Raw genomic sequence first — 18597 nt, forward strand, 5'->3', positions numbered from 1 at the left:
TTTTTATCATGTGCAAATGATACACAGTAAACGGGGTTATAAAAACCTTGTAAGTTCATTTCACAACTTCCTAGAATAGAAATAAACACATTAGGAACCTTTTTCAGCATTGGTTTAAGCTGAAACACTCCAGTTTATCCTCCAGAGAGAGGATTTGTCCAGTTTTAGCCAATATTTCTCACAAAGTGCTTGGTTCACCATGTGGTTTGATGAACATCTTTGTCAGACCAGGTTAACTCATAAAGAAATCATTTCTTTGGATTTTTAAAATTGAGTCCTCTTGGTTATCCATTTATATTTCATTTCAGAACAACAATCCTAATTCAAATGTTTCGGTTTATCAGGTTTATGCTCCTGTGTGATGCTCCTGATATAGAGTTCTTGGTATTCAGGTGGAAAATTGCATACTATATATGATTCTATTATTGTTATTATTTTTTGTCTGTAGGATCCAGACATTAATGTTTCCAATATTATGTACTTATCTTTTCCTACATGTATATCCACTAGATGGAGCTGTTTGGTTGCTAAAAAGACTAGGTTACAAGGCAACTTCTACCAAAGTTTCTATGTTGTCCTCAGAACAGGTGTAAGCTGTTAACTATGTTCCCCACATACGCATCAGATGACAACAACCTTAATGGATCAAAAAATCTATCAGTTGCAGTTGACAACAATTGAAAAGCATTTACAAGAGCCAAAATAAATGTTTCTTCCCACAGAACATGAGTTGAAGTTTTGTGTTTCTTCTCCTGGGTCTCATTCCCCAGTATTGCTCAGTGGGTTAGAAGAGAGCAGAACAGAGAGGACATGCTAGAAAGGAGAGTATATTATAGACAAATTCAATAAATACAGAAGCTTTGTGAACTAAAGAAAACTGTCTTGTAATACACTGATTCAACTTTGCATTTTCCAAGGAAACAGATGATTAACCGTTGAGCTTTATGCTTGTGAAAAGGAGAATTTGAGAGAAACTATTAAAAGTGACTACTAACACTGTAAAACATTGCAAGAAATTTACTTTCCTTAAAAATATCTCTTATTCCACAGGAATAAGGCAATAATGGATCCCTCAATTAAATTTTGCAAAATCCCAGAATGAAGAAATCATCAAGTAACTCAATCCGCTGTTAGACAGTAAGCCGCGGAGCTTTTGATAATGTGGACCACAAGGCCCTCCACAGCCCTTGTTTGAGATTATTAATGCAGTTCTTTGTGCATAGTCATAAATACAGCTATTAAAACACAATGGGCTTGTCACAATATATTATGACTCTGCCGTAGTAAAAGGAAGTCTTTTCTTTATGATTTTACAATTATGAGTCATTCTGCAGTCCACTCAGCGCTGGGTCAGAAGATGAGATCTCTAGTAGGTGTGCCAGTCCTCCAAGTGGTGCAGCAGGCCAAGAGTTTAGAGCAGCTTTGGGAGGACAGGATTACCATCCCATTTTCAAGGATACTGTAGACAATTACACCAAGGCCTATCATATATCTCCAGTCTCTGACAAATGCATATAGCCACGTCACCTGTAAAGAAAAAAAAAATCTTAACCTTAGGACTAATAATCAATGCACTGGATTTGTAGCACACTTGCTCCGTTACAGTTATGACACCACAATTGAGGTCTACAACATGTCCTGCACGGTGTTATTGTTGTTACCAGATCTGGGGAGCATCACTGCACGCTGTGAGTTATGTTTACGCTACCTGATCTCTGGGCTGCGGTGCCGAAGGACCTGAGACAGCAGCTCAGAGGTTTGTTGGAAGCAGCGGCTCAGCTCGTCCAGCTTCTGCTCCATGGAGAGGATTCGCTGCTCCAGCTCCCGATACGAGTTGTTCCAATTGGCACTCAGGTCGCACATGATCATCTGCATCTGTTATCAGTAATACAGTACACCGATTATGTTAATTAAAAAAAACAAAAAACGAATTTCACTCTTCTGTGCACACAAATTTTAAAGCCATGTTGCAGATTTACAGATCTTAATGATTTTTTACACAGAAATCAATCAAGACATATATATTTTAAAAAGCAGAAATTATTCCATTATTGTGTCAAACTGCCTCTTGCTTGCTAGGTAATGTCTTTATCATGTTTTTATTCCATGAGGAAAAGTGGCCTGGCCCTATGAATTCCTGACACAAACGAATCCTGAGACATTTTATGGAGTTTTTTTTTTTTAACAGGCATTTTATGTGTCTGAACACCTAGTGATAAATAGTAGAAGCTGTAATGTACTGGATAATAGTCTGTATAAGTGGTGAGTGTTTTTAAAGGGATCTTGGTAATCTTGTTGGGCATTAACCTTTCCAGTGAAAAATGTACAAAATGTTGCAGTGATAGCTGTAATTTACCTTGGGGAGGTCTACCATCTCACTGGCGTAATCTCTCAGTTTTCTTTGTTTGAGGCGCAAGTGCCGAAATCTGTGCAGAAGAGGACAAAGGTTTGACAAATCTCAGTCATGTGGAAGGATTTTGAACATAATAGCATTTTTCCAAATGTTACATCAAGACACAGATTGAGAGACAAGTCACAGTAATCTACTCTTGTCAATTAATATATTAGTGCAAGACCATTGTTTCATTAAGTGCCTGGCTATGTAGGGAGGATCCAGTTTTTGGGTGAACACAACACTCCTTGCACTAACAACCGCAGAATCCCTCGCTTGTGGAGGAATATGCCTACAGTTAGGTGTGCATGATAGTACTCAACATGCAGGAGTCATGCTGTGGATGTTAAATTGCCGGAATTGCTCCATTGCTAGAAGGTTCTTGACATTTAGGGGTGGAAAAGAGCTAAATTTAGTACCTAAGATGGATGAAACCATAAGGCCCCCACCCCACCCCACCCCAAAAAAGAACAATATTGCAGGGAACTTCCATCAAGTAACTCCCATCAGTCTCTGAGTACTATACTGCATTTTAGAGCCAAGAAAGCTAAGGTATCAAAGCTATGAAGGTAGTGTCGACTAGTCTCTTAATGGTTTGGTGTTTTTAATACCAAGGTGTGGAAGTGCCTCCCATTCTGACTTTCCACAGTGTATTTATTTATAGTGGTTCTGCACAGTGTAAAACAGGAAGCACAATCCCTCCACCCATGCTGACACACACACACACACACACACACACACATAATCCTGTTGTCTGGATAATGAACCATACAATCACACCTCTGGGCTTCCTGTCTTGTGTAATCCACTTGTTCTTAGATGAGGAGGTCCAGCTGAATAACAAGGATAAGAAACAACTGAAGTGGAGAAGGTGAGCCCTTCCAAGTGTTTGAGCTACTTGAATATAAGTTTCTCATTCTAATGAATTCAACTCCATTTGTTCGGGTTGTTTCACTCATTTTGAAATGCTAAAAAAAGATTTCAGTTCAGTTCCTTGTTCCTTGATTTCGATATCAAGTTTCATGATGAGTTTCTTGTATCTCGGAGATGTCACAAATAAATACTAACAAACAGTCATTTAATTAGTTATTTGTCAATGGGTGAACATATTGACTTGATGGATGTCTCAGAACTTCACCTAAAATATAATAAAAGGGTGGATCCATGTGCATACATACCCTGCCCATACAAAGGAGGGCAAACAAACAGTCAGACACGTAATCTAAATTAGCCATTGTAAACTGTGACTCCATGGTTCAGCATGTTGAGAGTGAGTTAATGACCCGTAAAATACACATACAATGCACACAAACACCCACCCACCTGGATCCCTCACCCATACACATAGACATCCTGTCTGTGGGTGTAATTTGTGATAACTCACACTCTGATGGCCTCCAGAAGGCATCTCTGGTGTCTCCGGTGCTCCCCGCTGTTGCCCTTCGTCAGGTTTGTGCGGTGCAGGAGCCAACATTCCCTAAGCACATTAGCAGCAGCATGGCGGATCTAGTAAAGAGACATCAACATCAACACTCAATCAATCAAACAAGTGAGGTTCCAACGCCAGAAACATGGTGATAACACTGTCATGATACAATCAATCACACCTGGAAGCTTGATTGGTTGAAACACACCGCTCTTGACATATTTTGTGCATAGAATCCGATTCATATCAATCATTTCAAAACAGGAAGTAAGAGCGTGACTCACCACACGCAGCTGATTAAATCCAGAGAGTCAGTCTTTCGTGTTGAAACCCATTTGCTCTACAGTTGCTGATTTCAGATTATACAGAACTAGGTCTTACGGGGACTGAGAGGCTTATTTAGAAGCGTTTGACAGAAATCTACAGGCACATAATCATCACAGTGAGAATAATATTCGAAGATAAGAATAGCCTGTACAGAATATATCATTGGCCCATTTGTGGTTTACACATTCCGAGATTTCTTCAGGATCACTTTTTGCACTTTTCTCTTTGATTCTATTAATGTCTGTTTGTCTTCCTGCCCAACACACTGTAACTGCCCTGTGATGATGTCACTCTGGCCCCGTTGTGAGGGTTATTATTAGGGGCTGTCAGTGTCTGCATCCAGATGTCTTCCCTTGTTCCCGTCAGCGTAAATCTGGATCACACCAGATAGCTCAGAAGGATGCACACTCACACACACACACACACACACAGACCAAAACAACCACAAGCAAGACGTAAAGATGCACCCAGTGACAGGATGCAGCCACTGGGAGAAAGGAAATGGTTGTATCCTCCACAGCAGCACACCTACCACTGTCAACCTTCGCTGTACAGTTTGGTGGGAAGCTGTAGCACAGCAAAGAAGCACAAATTCTAGCTTAGATTGTAGAAACTGTATCCAATTTTCACATAATCATGTACATCGCTAATTCTCACAGACATTACATTGGCTTTATGCTGGTGTAGTTCTCTGTAAGCTTTTATTTTCACACATCTCCTCCTTCACAACAATAAGCAAACAGATGAATCCTGCCCAAGGCTGCAACAGAGTAACCCCTCTGCAAGCCCCTTCCACACACACACACACACACACCCACACCCACACACACACTAGTACAACCAGTTTCCTGTCCATCCCTATGCCGTCCTGAACTGACACAAGTCTCTTTCCTAAAGGGGATATGATTATTTCCTCCGTTTGACGCCTTGTAGAGGCTATAAAGAGATTGGCAGGCCTCATCTCCCTGCCCCTCCAACCCCCCCCAGCTATTTTCCCACACTATCCTGTCCTCTGGTGTGCCCTATTTAAGGAAAAAATAATATTATAAAAAGACTCAAAAACCATAACATGCGTGCAACACGGAAAGTATCGGCACTTCCACCCTGAAAGCTCTATCCGCTTTATCACCGTTTCTTTTTTCTTGCCACACTGTGGTAACCTTTGATGGGAGGAAGGATGACTGACTGTTTACTACATGTCTTTATGGGAAGTGGCTTTGATTATTAGAAAATGCTGCTCAAATAGTCACAATCTACAGCTCCTATTAGACAACCTTCCAAAGTGAAAATGACACCTGAAAAAAAAATCTATATGTTAGTCTTATATTAGAAATGTTTGTCTAGGTTTGTATATGGGGGGAAAAGTCTTCCTCAAAGCTAGCACAAGACAGCCTGTGATGTCATCAAGCTGCTCCTTCTGTCTCTGGATAAGAGAGCAGTGTCAATAGGGAAATAGTCTTTGCTCTCTAAATCCTCTAGAGAATATTGTTCATGTTCACAAATATTGATTTAACTGTACAAGCTCACAGGAGTAAGTCTGCTTTATGGTGATTTTCCTTTTAAGGAACATTTACATTAGCTATCAGAGAGTGATGCAAAACTACAGCAAAAGTAGTCATGCATGCACATCCAAAAGTCATACACCTGATGAAGAAAACTGCATAAATGTTGCAAAGAATAAACCACAAACTCAGTGAGCAGGCATCCTTTTTTCCCCTCATAGAGTTGTCCATAAGACCAGTGTTTCCATATCTTAACAATTCTGAATGAAAACCTTTAAAATTATCATATATTATAGGTATGCTGTATAACTAATGTATTGCTCTTACCCTTTTAGAGATCTGGATGTCCAGCATGAAGAAGTGCACATGTTTCTCTCCTTTGTTCAAGGCCAGCTTCTTGGTCATAACCGCCACCAACATGGCTGTGCTGGCTACACCCTAAAACCAAACACACACAGCCGTTGTTATGGTTACTGATACTTTTACCATCCGCCGGTCTGCTCTACAGTTTCTCAGTGATCATGTAAGCACTCGAGATCAATACTGCATTTCCACTCACTCACGACACACAACAATAGACTGAAACGTGACATGCAAAGGAATACATCCAGCAGATATTTTGGGAAAATACCACAATATAACAGATACTGTGGCAGAACTCAAGAGAAGCTGATGTTAATCTGGCTTGTTTTCACAGTCTGATTTTAAGGCTGTCCCTGCAGTCTTTTCTAAATCCTCTACAGTATGCCTTGTGTCTTGTGCTCCACCATTCTCCTCGAGGGAAAGCACTTATTCAAAAGCTGAATGTTGATCTTAATACCTCATATGGTTTCTTTCAATAAATCAAAGTTATGTTTAGACAGAGTTCAATGGTTAAACATAGGCCTCTGTGGCACTGCTATAATAGTGTGGGTTTCCTCTGAGAATAGCCTTGTGCTATTGCTGGACAGGGAACTGCAGAATGATGATGAATATTCAGATATCCCACAGAGTGAATCACAACAACAAGACAAGGTCATAGGACACACAGACAAAGCACTGCCTGACCATTTCCACCAGAGATAACAGATAACAGATAACCTGTGTGCGGAAATTAAGTTCAGAGGTCAGTCTTTACCTGTTGTCCTCTTTGCGGCTTGCATTAGTTAAACCGAAAGAGAGGGAAACAGAGAGAGATATCAAGCATGTGCATAAGAAAGCTAACACCCATTTGGATCAATCTATCGCAAATGATTCTATTTCCATGAGTTTGAAGACTGATCTTTTTATGCTCCTTAATGTCGACCAGCCACTGAATGTGAATCCACTCCTGAGTAGTCTGTGAAACCTGGGAGGTACAAAATCCTTCCCGGGATCCATCCACACACACTGATAGGACGTGGACAGCGTTGTCAACACAGCTGGAAACTGAGTTACGGCCGGAGTCAGGCTGAGGCTGAGTAGAAGTGCTGATCATGGGGATTCTCAGCCATACTACAGGTGTGAGCATCTCTCCGCTCACTGGCTCACAGAACTGCCCTGTTGGGAGTAGGAAAACTTTTTTTTTTTTTCCATATCATGGGCACAGGTTGGCACACCCTCCTGTTGTAGTGGTGCCAAAGGCTATAAACCACCTAAAAATGGATATGGTGGAAAGTTTTCCCTTTTAAGGGGGAAAGCTTATAAAAACAAGGGGAGATGGAGAAAAGAGAGGAGGAAAGGATTATTTTCCACTGTGTCATAGAGGTGTCTCGACCTGACTCGTGCCCACCTCCTGCACCATTGTGGTGACTCTTATCTGCTCAGACCAGAAATGAACGCAGCATACCGGCCTATTCACACACTCAGCCACTGCTCGCTCTCAGTGCCTTCTTTTTTTATCTAACTTTACCTCTCTGTGTTCATCTCACTAGCACTCGATGTGACTCATTCTCCTCATTCTCAGCATCACTTCCACATCCCTTTAATCCTTCTCTGTCACTCTCTGTCTGACTCCTCATTTCACCCAGACTTTCAATCTCAACCCTGGTTACTCTCCTTTACTACTATGCAAGTTACATTTAGCTTTAATTTGGCTTAGACACAGACATTTGTTACGATGGTGTAATGGGTGTAACCAAAGCATTTGAATTTTAGACTAAATAAATCTTCATCAAGGACTGTGATGGTTAAAGGGTAATTTCTTTCTTTTAGTTTATGAATGAGATGAAACTGGAATGAACGGTTTGATTCTTTGTAAATTACTACGCAAAAATAAGCAAAATGCAGCCACTGTCATAATGTTTTACAATGCATAGTCATATTGCCAACTTAAATCAACATCACAGCACTTTATTTTAGGCTAAATGGTGATTATTTATTTAATTTATTCATTCCCTTTGACTCCCATTCATTTAGTATTAACAGTGGCTAAATTTTGTTTATGTTTGTGTGGTTATTATATTATTACCCATTTCACAATGTCTTCACAACTTATGATAAGAGCAGAAAGTCAGTGAGCCCAGTAAAATAATGTCTTCACTCAGCAGAAGGATCCTACAATTTGTACAAATGGTGCATGCGGACTGCAAAACACCTGAGGAATGCTGATAGTATCCCTCCCTGTGCCTTTTCTCGTGCATTTTGTGGTGTGAGAGAGCGCCTGGTACCGCCAAGGTCCCAGTGAAACACCTTACATTAATTTACAACCGTTATCTAATTCACAGGCGCAAGAAAAGGCATTCTGTCAGCACCGCTAGGGTGTATGGTAACACCTGGACATAGAGGCGAATGTGGCCATGGCAACTAACGGAATGGAACAGAACAGAACAGAACAGAATATTCTGTTGAGGTGTTTGTGTAGGTTTTAAAAAAAATCTAGTAATCCACACAGGGAAGTGTGGGGGGTAAAAAGAAATAGAAACAAATACATAAAGGGAACAAAGACAAGAGAGAAAGACTGGTGTTGTGATAGGTGATACAGTAGGTAAACAATGACAACATTACTGTGTACAGCATCCTCTCTAGAATTCAGTTCCTTGAGCTTGGTTAACTAAGCATCAATGTGATTATTTATCTTATGTGTTTAACACATTACTGCTTTCCTGGCTAAATCAATTTCTGATAATAACGGTAGCGAAAACAACCACTTCAGATCAAATCTCCTCCTCCACAATAACCAGCTAGCTCAAGGACCATAAGAATACACAGTAGAAACTAGTATAGTGCATTGCAGCAGTGCATGCATGTTGTATCAGTCTAGTACTTATACAACACTGCTGTTTAAAGCTTTGTATTTTGTAAAGAACCTAATGAGAAACAGAATTATATTGCTGAGCAAAAATGTTTTTACATTCTCCAGTTTCTCCAATGGTACATTATTTCCCCAAGCAACCCATCCCAGTTACCATGACTCCGGTGAAGAGGCACACTGCTTTGCCACAGCTGGTGTTGGGCGACACGTCCCCATAGCCCACTGTGAGGAAGGTGATGGCTATGAGCCACAGAGCGGTGTCCATGCGGCCTGTTGCTGTCCCGGTCTGCCTGCAGGGGGTGAGAGAGAGCGGGACTCAGTCAGACAATGTCCTACCTAAGTACATCGTCTCAGATAAAACAATAAACTTATCACCCATTCCCTGACCAAAAACAGTCTCAATGACAAAGGCAGGGTGTGTTAACCAGACTGTGTAATCAGTGTTGGTACCCAACAGTACCAAGGAACTCAGCAGGTGGCAGGTAGCACTGTAAACTGAAACCCAACAATATTCCAATGTACACTTGGCAGAAACATAATCACCCATGCAAAAGGTCATTCAATATATCTGTTATCTGCCTTCTGGAAGTGGTAATCTACCATGGAAAATGACTGTTGTAATAAAGGAAATTTAACACGGAGCTCAATGTGAATACATTCTGTAGTCGTATCAGTTATTAGTTCTTTCATCGCCTTTGACAAATCAAAACATACAAGACTGAGACATGTGAAATTGAAGGAAAAACCTCCCATTAAGGTTCAAATGAACAAATGATCTCACACTGTCCAAACAGCCTGTAGAGGAATGTGATTGATGTTAAGTTGGCTCACATTAAAGAGCAATTTGTTAGAGTAACAAAATAGAAAATGATGATAATTAAATCAGTTATTGGAAATCCATTCCAAATAGGAAAGTCAAATTGACCATCAAGGCTTGAGGGGGAATGTAAATTTTTTTTAATGTGTGGGGTGGGTGGAGGTTGGTAATGGACAGATCTGCAGTGTGTGTGTGTGTGTGTGTGTGTGTGTGTGTGTGCGTGTGTCGGCATGTATGAAAGAGAAGGAGAGAGAGAGAATTTTATTTACATAATAGAAAAAAAACAGGGGAATCCATCCAAAAACATTATTCGCTTAATATTATTGTTTTAATGATATTTGATTTTTGGAACTGCTACCGACCAAATGGAGTTGAAATTGTTGTCGCGGCTTTATGACAAACAACTCAGAGTGGGCTGAACACTCCATGGTTTATGTTATATATATTTAACATGATACAATATTCACAAATGAGTACTTTGAAACACCATTCAGAATGTTTTTGTCTACTGCATCAGACATCAAGATTCCAAAGTTCTGTTTTTCATCTATTTTGTACAAAAGCCTCCCATAACTGAGATTACTGGCAAAGTCTTCCATTGAAACAAACAACAAAAAAACTTGGATTGCTCAGTTTAATTTGTTTGTATAGCCTGTACTTATTCTTTGTAATGGGAATTCACTAGTATATGTGCATTGGCCAATCACACATTTGTCCAATCAGTGGTAAATGGGTGTAGTTCAAGTATAGAATGATCCTTACTCACAATTGCGGAAATGATGCAGACGATGTTTAGGTGTCGCTGAAAATAATGGGCATGAGTGTTTGCTTGAGGGAGGCAAACAACTTACATTCTTCTCACAGTTGCTTTCTTTCAACAGTGAGTCCAGTCAATATTTGTTGAACATGAACAGCTCTCTCCTAAAACTTGAAATGACAGAACCGAGATTCTTGTCTGAGATGTGATGGAGAGTCTTGAGCTGCTTCACTAATAATAAAATAATGTTTAGTTGAGCTTTTACAACACAAATGAACTTTATTTCATTGTTCTGCTAACAGTTCTGAACCAGAACATATACCCATATCTCTGAAAAGTCATCCTGAGGAATACTGTCCACAAATTTGCTTTCCTTTGCTGTTTGTCTGTTTCCAGTTGTTGGAGAGATGTATGCTCACAAATTTAGACTGAATTGTTCAAGGTCATATGAATAGTATCTGTGAATTCTGTTTTAGATTTTCCCTTTACAGTTCAGCAGGTTTTTTTTATTAACATGAACAGTCAACCCCCAAGGTTAAGTGCTTGAGTGCTACTTATTTGTGAAAATATTATGGAATAATACAATGTGTATATATAGAGTACAGTACATACATTATATCTGTCTGTTTTAGTTTCCATTTTGATTAGAAATGACTTGATTACTTTGCTAGCGGCTTGACTTTTTTTGATTAATCCATTGTTATTCATTATATACATGTAGTGCTGCACCATACCTCTCACACAGGGCAAGCATCCAGGACGCAATGAGCCAGAAGAAGAGGATGAAGGCCAGTAGCGTGCGTGCCGGGTATTTGTTCATCAGTATCTTGAGAACAAAGCGGAAGGTGAAGTTGATGTTGTTGAGCGAGCCGATGCTCCTGTAGGAGGCACTCAGCAGCACTTTGCTGTGCAGCAGGATGGTTCTGTGCACCAAGTACAGGCGGAGGAACATCAGCACTGACAGCAGCAGCTCCACGTCCACCGGAGCCGTCCCATGGCAGTTTGAAACATCCTGCTGTGCTGAGGAAGAGTTGTTGACGGGGAGGCCCACCTCCCAGTAGGTGCTAACAGGATGGATGGCACAGACAAGCAGCTCCACAGTGATCACCAGAACCTTGTGGCTGGTCATGGCGATACGCCAGTCCACTTGGTTGTGGTCGATGATGAACAGCTGAAAGAAGAACGACAGAGAGAGAGCGAGGAGGTTGGATATCAACAAAATATTACTCATATAGGACTGATCATTTCATACAGTGTTAAAGAAATTATCATGGCTAACTAAATGGACCTGGGAAAAATAATAACAGAGACATTTAATTTTAAAAATGGAGGCCAAGGCAAATACAGACCTTCCTTAGAGATATAAGGATTGAAAATCATGGATATAGGGCTTGTAAGGGAAAGCCATCTTTAATTTAGTAATCTCTGATACTTTGACATGACAAAATATATATTTTTTTATAAGGAAAATATTCATACACACACTGGCTTTAATTTCATCTATCATTTCCCTTGTGATAGTTCAAACTGTTATGACATTATCAGAACATGCCCTTCCCTGTTTTATAACACACTGTTGAAGTGCAATCTATATGAAATGACTTAGTTTTATAAAACCTAAGAGTAAACTGAGTGAATAAATCTGTCTCCATTGACAAAAGTAGATGCAGGGTGGAAGAAAAACAAGTAGACTTTGCATTTATATGTTACACAAAATCAAATCCAATGTTTAACTGGGTCACACAAAAACTACATTCAAATTTTAGGACATGCTTGTCCTCCCACTAAACAGCAGATAAACTTGGGCATGATGGGTGCTACATTATTGTTTTTTTGTATCACAAGCACAAAACAAAGAAGCCATCAAAAATAAAATGAAAAGTTCTCTTATACACACCATGTTTGTGTATGGATGTGATGTGGGCAATGTTCCTTAAGTCACTGTGAGAATATTAACACACCATTCTCATGACTTAAGTTGTCCGAGTTAATTAAGACAGCAAGGGATATGAACTGTATCAATATTCTCTGCATTTTTCCTCTGTCATTTAACTCCTCATAAAAACGTTTTTGTTGTCTGGGCTGTTCTTGGCGTGATTAAATGTGAACTCATTCCCTGTAAGTGATACAAAAGAAGTGAAGCTACAGTTTGTAGTCAGGCATCGTTGAACATTGTCTGGCTTAACTAGGGCGGTCAACTCCGCCCTGAACCTTCCCTTCCTTATCTCCAATAAGCACGTGCACAGACCCCCTTGTCTCAGACACACAGGACCTGCAACCAAACTAAAAACACTGTAGGACAGAGTACAGGCCAGGCCGCCTAACAAAAACAGTATGCTGAACTACCTGTCGCATGTCAGAGGCCACTGACCCTCTCTGCACTGGCTTTACACAATGCAACATTTGTGCAATTAGTTGCAGGTTGCAAATCAAGCTTACTGTTTTATCTCTATGATGTCACCAAACCCTGAACATTCCAAATGATGATACAAACCTAATTCATGATTTTCACTGGATGGTTCTCCTACAGAACTCCAACACAACTAAGTAGCACAGAACTTAAGTTCTATTCAAGTTGCTTGTATTACTACTATTCACAGTACTCTCTGTACTTGGAGTTCATACTGCACTTTATTGATTACTTACTGAGTGAGGGTGAGGAGTGGCTGAATGATGAGCTGAAGGACTGTTTATTCAGTTTCAGTATGTTCAACCGAAACCCTCGCTGAATGTGGATTGACAAGGCATCGCACGATGAGGCATGTGGAAAAGCATCACAGCTGCAACATTGTGCAAGCTTTTGCGGGCTGAGGTTTTCTCCAGGGGTATTTTGTGTATATAACAAATACATCACAGATAATCAGTGTTTAGGCTATCATCAGTAGACCATGAGCTCCTTCTAAAATGAATACCCTCAAGTATCTTTTTCAAAGCATCATTTTAACTAAGTAGAGCTGGAGAAAGGCATGACTATAAAACCCCCGATGTACAAAATATGGCAAGTCAAACCCTGAAGTACAGCAGTTGCACTCAGACGTACATGCACTCACACACACACACACACACACACACACACACACCACAAACACTGTAAAGGCAGCTGAAGTGTTGGAAACAAAGGAGAAAGCCATACTTACCCTGATGTCCTTATAATGGAAAGCTATAATGAGCATCAGGAGACACCCAGTGGACAGGGTGATGGAACAGTTGATGATGAAGGCAGTGCTGGAGTCCTGGGGAGGAAGTGGAGAGGGAGATAAGACATAAAAGGGAAGTTTACAACAACTCCACTGCAGCCCAGATTTGATTTCTTTCCATGTATCATTCTCCATTAGCAGTGTTTTGTGAAATCCCCTGATCTGTTGGGTCTCCTTTACCTACTGAGGTAATGACAGCTGTAAAATGTGAAACACACACACACACACACACAGTATGATAAACATGGTTTGCCCTCTCACATGGTTTCACAAGTTGAGGCTAAAACTAACCTGGTCTTAGGCACGTTATAGGCCAGGCCACCCACACCCACAGCTCAGCATCACGACGCAACTGATGTAACGTCGATGGAAGTTTTAACGGGGAGTGATTTTTAATGTGGTTTACAGTTAAAAAGATAATTGCAAACTTTCAAACTTGAGGAAACTTGAGCGTGTAGGTGGTATGGTGTGACGTCCATTGGCAAGGTACTTGGTTTTCCACAGTTTCTCCCGTAGCATCCACATCATGTCTGTTTTGTCCAGGGCTAATTAGAAGACTCCACAAAAGCTTAACGTTTCACCACATTCCATAACAGAGAGTTCACAACACGTTGCTTGCCGAGATTCTGAAATTGTTTTTGTAACGTTTTCCCGTTGGAAACAGTAATTTCAAGGCCTTTGCAACGACCTAATTTGGGTTAACCTTAACACGGATTGTTTCTCGTAGTCTTGGACGGACAACGAGCGCACCGTCACCAGGAAAGGCCACCCAAGACATGGCAAAACCCACTGAATCCCCTGGAAAACACGGTGGTCCGGGTTGTGAGTAATGTGATAAATAAGAAACAGGTACAAGGCAAAGCGCTATCGCATCCATCTTCTATTTGGTTGTCTTTTTTTGCAAGTTTGTCAGTCGGTGTGGTTTCATTAGCTTTCACGTGGAATCCTTGCGCTATATGGGTAAGCGAAAATAACTATTGGCCTGTATCATGTATTCCGATAATAAATATTAGGATACCATATAAATATCACAGCAGAACTACTACCCTATATAAATAATATACCATAGGAATATTATAGTGATGCCATGGGACAGGGATAGGCAACCGTGTGCCATAGAAGACCACGAGTCTGCGGGTTTTCATTCCAACCAAACACAACACCATGTTCACTGATTAGCCTACTTCCTCTGGTTGAAGGTGAGCTAATCAGTGAAATCACCTTGTGTAGTCCATGGTTGCCTATTGCTGCCATAGTAGACACAAAATATTATGATTATGAGTACTACAAAGTCACTATTGGGTGCCACACACTATACTCTATAGCCATGGATCTCAATCCTGGTCCTCAGGGCCCAGAGCAGTGCTGGTTTTCTTTTCTACCAGCTAGTTAATTGCATTCACCTGGTATCCCAGGTGTAAACCAGTCCATAATTAGATGGCTAGAATGAAAACCAGCAGGCTCTGGGTCCTGAGGACCAGGATTGAGAACCACTACCCTATAGGCATATTATGAATATTTTTGTTTTGGTTAGGGCAGTGATTCTCAACCATGTGCCTTGGTGACCTAAGAGTCTGCAGGTTTTCATTCCAACCAATCACTACAGCGGCTGATTTCACTGTTTAGTCCCTGCTCTCTAGTTAGTAGAAGGTGTGTTAATAAGTGAATCAGCTGCTGTTGTGTTCAGTTGGAATGAAAACCTGCAGACTCTTGGGTCATGATGGCACATGGTTGAGCACCACTGAGTCAGAGGTATAGAGGGCATCCAAACTATCCACCTGACCCCCTAATGCAAACATCAGGTTTTTTAACATTGTACACCGTGCTAAGCTCTGTTGTTGTACTGATAAAATACTTTGGGCTCTCATTCAGGAAAGTCATAACAGAGGTGCAGAAAAGAGGTCATGAGTTCACATCCAGGTCGAAGTGCACAGGCCTAGCGCACGGCTCTGGCACAGCTACATACCCCAGCTCATGACCTAGAAAGTTGGAGTGCCCATTCAAACGCTCTAATTATACACTAAATGATGTGGAAAGATAGCCTGAACTACCGTGAGCAATCTCACTGTAGGGGAAGAAGTGAAATGTGGAAAAACTTTCCATAAATAGCCCCCTTTTCGTGCATAACCATGAAAAGGTATGCTTAAAATATCACTTGGTAGACTGGTGTGATGTTGATAGGCCTACAGCTCAGGCATCTCCAAAATATACTGCAACACACTTAAAATACTTTTCAAGATAATAACGAATACAAATACATGTATTGACCACTGTCAAAATGCTTGTATTGTGTTGAGATAGATTTATGTGTAACCCAGGTCAGTGCACAGAGGAGGAAGATGTCACTACTTGCACTCATGACTTGGACATAATAAGAAGTCTAAAGGAGATGAATGTTGACAATGGTTATATAAGCTATGGTTAAATCAGCAATGCAGTGTCTCCAAAATAATATGCTTTAACTGCGGCAGAGAAAACTTTTCCAGTGCATCAGCATTTCCATGGTACCGAAGCCGATGCCTGTTGTTAGGAATGGACAGACAACACCTGTTCTTGGTTCGTATTTGTAAACTGGAATAGTAATGTAATATACGTGCCAGCGCTGTTAATTTCACTACTAGGCTTCTCCAGGTCCATCTCTTCAACTCTGTGATCACATCAAGCTTATTTTGAAGGTCAGGGTGTTTTTCTATAGGTTGCTCAAAAGGCTTTAGCTGATGTGAGCTAGAAATGTGGGGCTCCTGACACTGTAATCAATCACTGACTTTACAGCATGGAGGTGGTCTGATGTTTTGCGGCATGCATGAGAACTTTTTTCCACATGTGGAACTGGCGTGTGCCGTAGGAAGTCAGGGGGAGTTAATAATTTGTTGATTGTGTGGCCTGGCATTGTTATCCACTGAGATCTGCATGTTAATGTCATGAGGCTGTGCTACCAAATGGTGTGTCTGGAAATGGACTAACTAATCAGTAGGTCAGAGAGGTTCAAAGCCCAGGTGCAGATTCTGCTGTTGTGCTGCATGTGGCTCCTGCTGTTTTAAAGAGTCTGCTAATCAAGGAAGTTGTTATGACAACAAATATAGGCAGTTGTGTAAGAAGGTGATTTTCTATACCAATTATGTTAATTCCTATAGTCCACTGTAAAAGTGATTGAATTCTTAATAACCCAACTAACCCAGTTTACTTCTTGTGCTGCAGTTTGAAGCACTTCTCTCTGTATTGGTGTGTGATCTCAGACAAATGTCTCTCTGCTGACCCAGCTATACAGGGGGGGGTTCCTGACTAAGTTGCCACTTCTCACTAAGTTTCTGTCCAGCAGATCAGTTGTCCCTGACAGGTTTCACTTTTACTGCATGATGCAGATTGGTTATTGGTTATTGGTTATTTTATTATTTGGCTATGGGGAGACAAAGGTCAACACTAAAAAGTCTTGACTGGCTGACAACACAAAGTTGTAATGGATTACTGGTGAAACATCCAATAATCCATGTTTGTCATGAGTGGCATGGTAGAGGTTTGCCTCCCACTGACAGAGGCACACTGAGCTTCTTTGGAAAAGTTATTACCCAGTGCAGTGGAACATATCACATACACTCAAATTTAAATTAATATATTATCATACTGCGAATTATACTAGTTTCTCTCTCTCTCTCTCTCTCTCTCTCTCTCTCTCTCTCTCTCTCTCTCTCTGTCTGTCTGTCTGTCTGTCTGTCTGTCTGTCTAAATGTAGAGACTCTTCATAAAGGCTACCGCTTTCAGCTCCTCTCAGCACTTAAGTGTCCAGCAAACCAAAATGTGTCACAATAACTAGAAATATTTCGAAGCAATTTATTTGATTTGGTTATCTAGTCATTAATTTCATCTGGTTTCATTCATCTTGCAATCTAATGAAAGTTTTAAACAATTCAGTCATTGGCTAACACTGTAGTTCAGTTGTGAGTTTTATGGACCTACCGGTAGATAAACGTCGGGGCACATCTCGGCGTGTATTACCATGAGCAGTATCCCGAGGAGAGCGGTGCCCAAAGCCAGTGCGCAAAGGCGCTTTCTATCCTCTAATAAAAACTTTCTGTCTCGCAGTCTGTAGAGGTTGTCTCCCTCAATAGGGGTTATCCGCTTCCCGGGAAGTGTCAGAGGCACGGATACCTCTGTCGAGTCCCCGCCGTTTCGATTGATCACCCCATCGCAATTTACACAATCCACTTTGGAGTCGCCATGCAGGCTGCGGCTGGTCATCTCCATCTCCAGAGCGCACACGAGACGGCCGCCGCCGCCGCCGCCGCTCTCCCTGTCGTCCTCTGCTGCTCCGTGCTTCGCCCGTCCGGTCTCCCCTTTGCTTTCCTCCCGAGTTGGGGAAGGCATAGTCCGATGGGCGCACTGTGTACCAGGCCCTTTTCTCGTTCGTCGCTCATCGAAGTAGCGGATTTACCAAACGCGCTCACCTTAACACCCCTACGAACCGGCTTGGCGTGGTTACGCGCACTGATGCCATTTGCGCTGTGGTATGTGCTCTTATTTGCATGGGTTATTATTATAGGAGTGTGCGTCAGTCTGCTGCAAATGAATTCTGTGTGTGCTGGGTGTGTGTGCGCGTCCGTTTTGTCTTACAGATGCGCTCTCAAGGAATTACAACGCCTATTTGCATAAAGCACAGCAGGAACTTTGCGGGTTTACTATTTAAGACAAAAGCATAGTAACTAACGAGGAACATCTATTTCTGTATTCGGTTAGGCTTTAGGATATCTGATCGCACAAAACTTTATTTTGCCAAAAATTAGTTCAGTTAAGCAAATATTTCAAATGTTATTTTAGTATGGTTGGAATTCGTCTTGTCGATAAGATTGCCTACTTTTCCGTTTCTGCACAAAATACCTGAGGTAGGCTAAAGTAGGCTACTAAAATAAATTCTGTTAGTGGCCATGACCTTTACAGTTTCAAAAACTATTTAATCATGCCGTCTGACTTGAT

The 18597-nt window shown here is 41.1% G+C and overlaps 1 protein-coding gene across 3 annotated transcripts; it reads right to left on the reverse strand.

Moving 5' to 3' along the window:
- Positions 1 to 23: 23 nt before the first annotated feature.
- On the reverse strand, positions 24 to 18111 carry kcnn4 (potassium intermediate/small conductance calcium-activated channel, subfamily N, member 4). Of its 3 annotated transcripts, none has more exons than XM_071926972.2 (9): positions 17584 to 18111; positions 13570 to 13665; positions 11167 to 11603; positions 9013 to 9148; positions 5975 to 6085; positions 3777 to 3898; positions 2357 to 2426; positions 1709 to 1875; positions 24 to 1527 (listed from the first exon to the last, which is right to left on the reverse strand). In XM_071926972.2, exons 1-9 carry the CDS (start codon positions 17989 to 17991, stop codon positions 1524 to 1526), a joined length of 1551 nt encoding a protein of 516 aa, XP_071783073.1. In that variant the 5' UTR covers positions 17992 to 18111; the 3' UTR covers positions 24 to 1523. The 3 variants fall into 3 exon arrangements, with proteins under 3 accessions (XP_071783073.1, XP_071783080.1, XP_071783087.1); XM_071926986.2 differs by lacking the exon at positions 24 to 1527 and adding an exon at positions 3173 to 3225 and having other exon boundaries at positions 1742 to 1875; XM_071926979.2 differs by lacking the exon at positions 24 to 1527 and having other exon boundaries at positions 1705 to 1875.
- Positions 18112 to 18597: the final 486 nt, after the last annotated feature.

This window comes from Centroberyx gerrardi, chromosome 12, assembly GCF_048128805.1.
Source record: "Centroberyx gerrardi isolate f3 chromosome 12, fCenGer3.hap1.cur.20231027, whole genome shotgun sequence".
NCBI classification, from domain to species: Eukaryota; Metazoa; Chordata; class Actinopteri; order Beryciformes; family Berycidae; genus Centroberyx; species Centroberyx gerrardi.

Excerpts from the sequence above, each read along its gene's own strand:
- kcnn4 (XM_071926972.2), bottom strand. The coding sequence starts at position 17,991 with ATGCCTTCCCCAACTCGGGAGGAAAGCAAAGGGGAGACCGGACGGGCG. Across the intron at positions 13,666-17,583 it reads GCCCCGACGTTTATCTACCG|GACTCCAGCACTGCCTTCAT; the intron begins GTAGGTCCATAA and ends CTTCCTCCCCAG. Across the intron at positions 9,149-11,166 it reads ATGCTTGCCCTGTGTGAGAG|GCAGACCGGGACAGCAACAG; the intron begins GTATGGTGCAGC and ends CACCCCCTGCAG.